The sequence below is a fragment of the Montipora capricornis genome, chromosome 10, assembly GCF_036669925.1.
Source record: "Montipora capricornis isolate CH-2021 chromosome 10, ASM3666992v2, whole genome shotgun sequence".
Lineage (NCBI taxonomy): Eukaryota > Metazoa > Cnidaria > Anthozoa > Scleractinia > Acroporidae > Montipora > Montipora capricornis.
Window position 1 is genome coordinate 63,916,210 of NC_090892.1, and position 7,500 is coordinate 63,923,709.

A 7,500-nucleotide genomic window follows, 5' to 3' on the forward strand; every position below is an offset into this window, starting at 1 on the left:
TACACCGGTTAAGTGCGCTGTCCAAGATATAACTTTATTTATTGCGTTGTGTTCCCAGTCACGAACCAGATCTCAAGAGAAAACACTTAAGAAGATTTATCTTCACGCTAATCTTGTCGTTTCGTCAGCAGGGGAAGCTTTTAGTAATCGCAGGTCACGCGTACGAGTTTCAATATAGTCCTTTATAAGCCTCTGCTTCCCAGCTCTAGCTAGAATCAAAACAATTTGCTTTGGATTTCATCATGAAGAATCACACGAAAGAGGGAAAGAAAGCTGTCGTGAAAAAGAGGACCTCGGCCTACTTGAAGATGTTTACTGTCGTGGTGTTTGGGGATTCGTGGGTTGGAAAGACTTCGCTGTGCAAAGCTTTCCTTGGGGAACAATTTAAAGACGATTATGAACCCACCATTGAGGACTTTTATTCCACGCAAATAGTCTACAAAGACAAAAATTACCAAGTTGATATTATAGACACTTGTGGAACAGAGACCTTCCCGGCCATGAGGCGCGTGGAGATTGACAAAGCGGATGCGATTGTCTTGGTGTATTCTTTAGACAAACCGCGTTCGTTCGAATGGTTAGAACAAGTTCAGGAGGAAATATTTCATCAAAGGGCAAATAATCTTCCAGTTACGGTTGTCGCCAACAAAGCAGACGTAGTTCTGGAAGCAAACGCGTTGAATATAACAACAAGGGAAGGAAAGACCATTAACACAAGAAACGTAGCGGAACAAAAATGGGGATACTCTTGGACAATGACATCCGCAAAAATGGCTCTTGGAGTTCACGAAATATTTCATGGGCTTATAGACGCTTTTCAATTGCGCAGATCGCAGTCAATGCCGGCGAAACCAAGTTCTATGTTTTTAAGAACGAGCCCACTTCTAAGTACCCTTCGACGCAAGTCGAAGTAAATCGAATGCGGACAGACATTTGCTGTTCGTGAGCGTGGTATGACACTTCTTTAAAGTAAATGAATTTCGTCCTTGTATAATGAACAATTAACGAACCATACCATATTGTTAACCTTTTAAATGCGTGCTTGTAATTAGTTTTCTTTGTCAACGATCTTTCACTGTTGCTTTCTTGGAGTTCTGTATTATACAATAGAACATACGTATAAACATTATCATATTTCACTCTTTTCAGAGAACTCAGTTATTTGAGTATTTCAGGTCAGTTTTTTGATGACTTGCCAAACGAAGGAGTCCATATATAAACGTAAAGCAGCATAGTAATGTAATGTAAAAAAGCGATTGTTTGCAAATTTCTACATCGTTATAGAGCAAAAACAGATGTGCAGATGTGTTGTTAATTAAAACTTACGTACGTGGATTCAAGTTGAGCTGGAATAAAATAATAAACTGTATGGTATATTTTTCCAAAGGATTTATCTGGAAGGTCAGCATTTTTCTTATCTACTTTTAAAAGAATTCAACTACTCTTATCAATCTTATAGTCTTCCCTGTAATGCAAACGACTTATCAAACTATTGACGGCCGTTTCGTCACAGTTAAACACAGGCAGCCCAACAAACTTGGCCGCAAAATTGCATGGGAATGCTAGCAATTCATGAAACTCATACCCAATCTTAAAAAAAAAAAGCCTTACCTCAATATCTCGGTGTCTCAAGAAATTTGATTACACGCCAGCTCACCTACTTCATTGCTTTTGGTACAATTTCTTACGTCTGGCTCAGAAAAAATACCGGCTTATCAACTGATCAAACAACCCATCTACGTACCCCCAGGCCAATATCGTGTTAATTTTTTAAGGTGGCTTAATTAAATACAAACATAAGGCGGTTACGGCCACGGCTGCACGGCATCTTCCGTCACGACCAATTTTCAATAGTGGAAGGTAGCTCTGACTATTTTTTAAAACTTTTTAAAGAGATATAAGCAGTAATAATAATAATAATAATAATAATAATAATAATAATAATAATAATAATAATAATAATAACAATAATAATAATAATAATAATCAATCAATCAATTCTTTATTTGATAAAGCAGGTTAAAATTACAAAAATTACAAAGTAATAGTTGCATCGGCAGCTATCAGCTGATGTGGACCTTCTATGTAAACTATTTAGAATATATGAAATAAAATATAGACTAAAACAGTTACAATTACAATTACTCCATATGCCCAATTACAAAAAAGCTGCCATAAGGATAGGATAAGACATCTAAGGGAGACACTGAAGAGTGTATCCCATCTCTCTACAGACCCCATAACAGTACTTCTGTAAGCAGGTATAGGTTAAAACAGATAATAAATAATAATAAATAACTAACTGTTCCACAGTTCAGGAGCCGAAACAGCAAAAGATCTAAAGCCATAAGACTTGAGATTAAAGTTGACAGGAGTCAGGCATAATGTTGAGGATGACCGAATCGAAGCGTTCTTGAAGTTGAATAACGGCATATCAGGTCGTGAATGTAGATAGGAGACAGCTGGTGAAGAGCTTTATAGGTAAGCAGAATTATTTTGAATTTAATTCGCTCAGAAATTGGAAGCCAGTGCAGGTCGAACAAAATAGGGGTGATGCGGTCGAATTTGCGAGAGCTTGTAATAAGTCGAGCCACTGCATTCTGCACTGGTTGGAGCTTTTTAATAACGTATTTGGGGACACCGTATAAAAGAGAGTTACGGTGATCCAACTTGGAGGTTACAAAGGCATGGACTAGAGTCTCAGTGGTTTTAGTGGATAGCAATTTCCTTATACGGGAAATGTTCCGAAGATGATAGAAGGCAGATTTACAGACAGATTTAACGTGAGGGAGCATGGACATAGTACTATCGAAAACGACACCGATATTTCTGGAAGATGAAGACGGCTGAATTATATCAGAACCAAAACGAAGTGGAGGTAAAGACTGTTGAGGGTTGTGCTTTGAATAAAGGTAATGAAGTTCAGTTTTGTCTTTGTTTAGCTTCAGCTTATTTAAGGCCATCCACTTATCAAGATCGGATAAGCAATTCTCGATTTTAACAATGCTATACTGGTTAATTCCAGATCATCGTTAACGGAAAAAGAAATATACAACTGAGTGTCATCAGCGTAGAAATGAAGGAGCAGGAGCAAGACACAGTGGCGATTATCGATAGCAAGCAAAATGTGGAAAAGAAATCGGGAATTTCTGAAGGAGTAGGTATAGTTCTAATACGGGTTACTTTATCTTCGAAAAAGGTAACAAATGTATTAGCGAGATCTTCAGCCGATGTGCTGGTTGGAAAACTTTTCTCTGCTTTCCTGTGAAGGAGACGGTCGATTAAACGAAATAGGGCTTTGTTGTCGTTGCCAGCCTCCGAAATAAGATTAGAGTAGTAATCCATTTTTGACTTGAAAATGGTGTTTTGAATAACAGTGCGTTGATTAGCATAAGGTCGATAGTCTGATTCAAGTTTGGAGCGTCGCCAGCGCCTTTCAAGCTTGCGGCAGTTTGATTTCTGTTTTCTAATTTCCTCGCTGTACCAAGGAGCATTAGGTCGCAAAGTGATGAATTTTATGCGCAGAGGTGCATGTTTGTCCAAGATTGAAAGTAAAACCGAGTCATACTGGTCACAGAGTTCCGTAATTTCCAGGGATGGTGAGTTATATAAGGAGGAGGAACGAATATCACACCGTAGGTTGTCTGGATCAATGGTACGCAGTTTACGTAATGACATGGTGAGCTTAGCTTTAGGTGGTCTCTTGATAGCCAAGGTGCAATGAACAGCGAAGTGATCAGAGATAACCGGGTCGTTCACAGATAAATTTAAGACAGCTTCTTCGCCGGATCTTGTGACAATGAGGTCAAGGACGTTGTTGTTTTTATGCGTCGGGGTGTAGACATTACAGACTTTCAGATTGAAAAAGCTTAAGAGGTCAAGAAACTTATTGGGGGTGTTGTCAGATGGACCGTTGACATGGAAATTGAAATCACCGGCTAGAAGAAGACGGCCTGGTAGAAGACACTAGCCTTTCCAGCAGTGAAGAAAAATCATCTAAAAAAGCATCATGTGAATGACCGTTCTTGACGGAAATTGGAGGGCGGTAAATAACGATCATACGTATGATAGATGCGGAAGAGTGAAGCAGTAATTAATTCTTTAAAGCAGTAGGCTATCTACAGATGACTTTCCAGTTGCTATGGTGAAACATTACTTCACAGTAATGGGAAATAACAGGCTAGCTATTTGGTGATACAGTGTTGTAGAGTCAATAATTTCTAGGAGGTTTTGAAACTGGTTTTTGAGCCAGTTTTCTGCCAGTTTGGGAATTAAAGAATTATCGTCCCTCACTTATCAACAGAACACACTGGCACAGACTGGCGCATCCATTCTTTGGAACAAAGCTTGGCGCTGCTGACCGAAGGAATCACGGCCTCTTGCGGCATTTGAAACTTTTTTGGGCGCTACCCAGAGTCCCAGTTCCTTGGTCGCTTCATACTTTGCGAGTAAAACGCGCGAGAGCATGCGAGGAATCATGAATTCCCATCATGCCTTGAAGATAAACTGTAAAATGACGGAATGCAAAGGAAGTTATCTTCGGCAATCATAAAATTAAGATTAATCATTTCACCATGTCAGCAAACGAAACTATAACGCACGATTCCGTGAGGGATTTTCTGGTTAAGAATGACGGTAAAGTGAAAAATATTGACCTTGTGCATCACTTCAGACAACAGCTGAACGATCCAGTCAACAAAAGTGAGTGATGATGTTCTGAAATTATTCAACTCTAGCAATGTTGTGTTGAGATGGTATCCATTTTGCATTGCTTCTGCATAAAAACTAGTGTAAGTTACTTTTCTCGCAGGCAAAGTAAGAGGTGAATTCAAGGAGATTGTGAACACTATCGCGACCGTTCAAGCTATTGATGTGAGTTTATCCAACATACCTTTTAATTAAGATACTCGCGGCTTTCAATTTTCGACAGAGCAATTAACTTATCGGTCATGCAACCACTTTGTATTTGCTCTTGGTGTGCAAAGCAAAGTGCACCAAAAACGGCCTTTGTATCAATATCTACACTTAAGGTACAATTTATTTTTTCTTAATCAAGACCCAGTGCGTTTAGTTTTTTGCGTCTTCAAATTGCAAGGTAAATAAATATTTTCATCAAGAACTTGTGCGATTGTCTTGTAATGTACAATCGCTCTCAAATATTCAGCTTATGATCCTAAGGTTGATTAAATTTGAAAGTGACTTATTTAATTAATTTGTGTTAGGAGTTACCAATACAAATACATTTGTGTATCTCCTGATTGCTGAAACAAACGAAACGTTAGTTTAATTACTCGGTCGAAGTACAGCTGTAATTTTAATTAGCCTAAAGTTGAAATTAGCTTAGTATCCATGTACATGTTTTAACGGTTTGCAAACTACCCAAGTCCAGACTTTTGCTATCTGTTAACGTGGCTTCATTCAGAATAAGCCTTTTAAACTAGTCGTAATCATAGAATAGTAAAGTGCGTTCAATGTCTAGTAAAATAGTATTAATGTTTTTATTGTTCTGATTGCCCAGAAGTATAATTTTAGGGAAAGGGGTGCTTTCAGGCAGTATACAGGGAGAACTTGAATCTCCTGTGAGACAAATCACAACTCTGCATTGTTGCCGGCATGAATTGCCGACTGTGGGGGCAAATTGCAGTGTCTGTTTCCTACAAAACACACCACTACACAGCTCACTGGTGTTCTGATAACTAGCTTTAGTTATAATATTTGTAAGTGATACCACAGGCAGACAACCCTAAGGATGCAAGAAGAGCGTGTGAATCGGCCGTTACCACTGTTTCAAAATAATGTAACATCATGCACTCTCGCATCCTTAGGGTTGTCTACCTGTGGGGATACTTCAACGCAACTTCACTCAACTTTGGAAAGACAGTGAAGAAAACGGTTGAGCAACCAACACACACAACAGTACTGCAAAGCATGTGGAAATAGGGGGAATTTTTACCACTTTGATTTTGGCATGCGGCATTGCGACATGAACCCAATATGGAGACATGATAGGGTCACAATCACATGAGGTGATACAATGTACGTGCCTGTCGGCCAGCCAGTCCAAGGTGTCGCCCAAACCCTGAAATCGCATGGCATCACGATCAATACCTACGAAACATATTCGAGACATTTGCAAAACAACACTGGTGATTAGGATGCGTTCTTCTTCGTCGGAACACAATGACCCACATGTGGCCATGAGTCTGGAATCAAACCCGGCGCCACAATTGCTATCAACGGTACCACTATACCACCCCTGCTCCCCTCCAATTAGCACAGCTATTCTCGGTGGGCAACAGTAAAACATAATAGTACAGTCTCAATAAAGAAAATAGGAATTAAAACAACTGAAAGAAATTTATTTCAAAATAAGAAACTCTTACAAAATAAACTAAATCAATTTAAACTGAATCTGCAGGTACATAATTATAATAAAGAAAGGAAAGAATGATTAACTTCGCTCATATCAACATAAACCTCCTCAGTCTCCAATCTTGAACTTCAGGAATAGTTTGTGCAGTTTTCGTTTGAAAAGGGGTTTGCAGTGGTTGACTGTAGTTTAAAGTCACGTAGCTTGGGAGGAATCATATTCCAAATTCTCGCACCTCCTATATTCTGACTGTCATTTACATGTAAAATAATGATTGAATCATTAAGTATTTTCAGAAACCCATAAGGGTTGAAACGTGTAACGCGTGTTCACAGCTTCCGAATATTCAGTGCGAGCTGATTGGTTGAGTGTTTCGGTGCTAAGTACCATATTTGGAAACCCCTAGCTCTTGTTGTTCCAAATATGGTACTTAGCAAATTGAATATTCAGAAGCTTATTTCCCAGCACACAAGGGGCCGTTACACGTTTCAACCCTTATGAGTTTTTGGTATTTTACATTAAATATGATCTCAGTAAGAGGTGTTTGGTTTTATTGGAACCATGACTTGTCACTTTCTGTATGGTTCATGAAATTGAAACTGTCCAATCAGTCAATTCAACTTTTTCTCATTTAAAAAAATGTTACATGTATTTTAGGGAGAGAAGTATTTTGTTCTAAAAAGACCAAAAGAAGCCCCAGCAGTGCTTCGCAAACCACCAAGACCAACAAAACAAAGGGACAGACCCGTGTCTGGCCCACCAGCATTTCGTGGAGCAAAGCTGGAAGAAATGCCTGGAGGATCTGTTATGCACATACGACAACACTCCAGAGATGGATCTCCAGATCTTGGTCACTCCAACAAAGAGAATGACAAACCTGCAGAAAGAAAAGAATCCAGAGGTGAAAGACCCATGTCAATCAATGGTTCAGCTGTTGATAGTGGTGTTGATACAGATGTAAGTTTTAAATTAAAATTTAATATATAGCTGATTTTCTGCACAAAGTGAAGATGAATTTGACAATTTAATTACCTCCATCCTCCTCTTCATCATCATACTGTGTAAAAGTCATTTTATAACACAACATTTATAATACACACATGTACATTTACTGTTACAATAATTATATA

The 7,500-nt window shown here is 38.7% G+C and overlaps 2 protein-coding genes and 1 pseudogene across 2 annotated transcripts in view; 2 read left to right on the forward strand and 1 right to left on the reverse strand.

Annotated features, from left to right (window-relative positions):
- LOC138018402 (ras-related protein Rap-2a-like) overlaps positions 1-1,374 on the forward strand; it is a 1,431-nt gene extending 57 nt beyond the window's left edge. The window contains exon 1 of the mRNA XM_068865020.1: positions 1-1,374. This exon is cut by the window's left edge and continues 57 nt beyond it. Within this exon, the coding sequence (XP_068721121.1) occupies positions 243-914 (672 nt within the window). The 5' untranslated portion in view covers positions 1-242 and the 3' untranslated portion in view covers positions 915-1,374.
- Positions 1,375-2,298: 924 nt separating this feature from the next.
- On the reverse strand, positions 2,299-2,963 carry LOC138021179 (uncharacterized; annotated as a pseudogene).
- Positions 2,964-4,498: 1,535 nt separating this feature from the next.
- LOC138022501 (ankyrin repeat domain-containing protein SOWAHC-like) overlaps positions 4,499-7,500 on the forward strand; it is a 13,141-nt gene continuing 10,139 nt past the window's right edge. Inside the window, exons 1-3 of the mRNA XM_068869659.1 lie at positions 4,499-4,701; positions 4,811-4,872; positions 7,028-7,327. Of these exons, the coding sequence (XP_068725760.1) occupies positions 4,575-4,701; positions 4,811-4,872; positions 7,028-7,327 (489 nt within the window). The 5' untranslated portion in view covers positions 4,499-4,574. The remainder of the gene's footprint in view (positions 4,702-4,810; positions 4,873-7,027; positions 7,328-7,500) is intronic.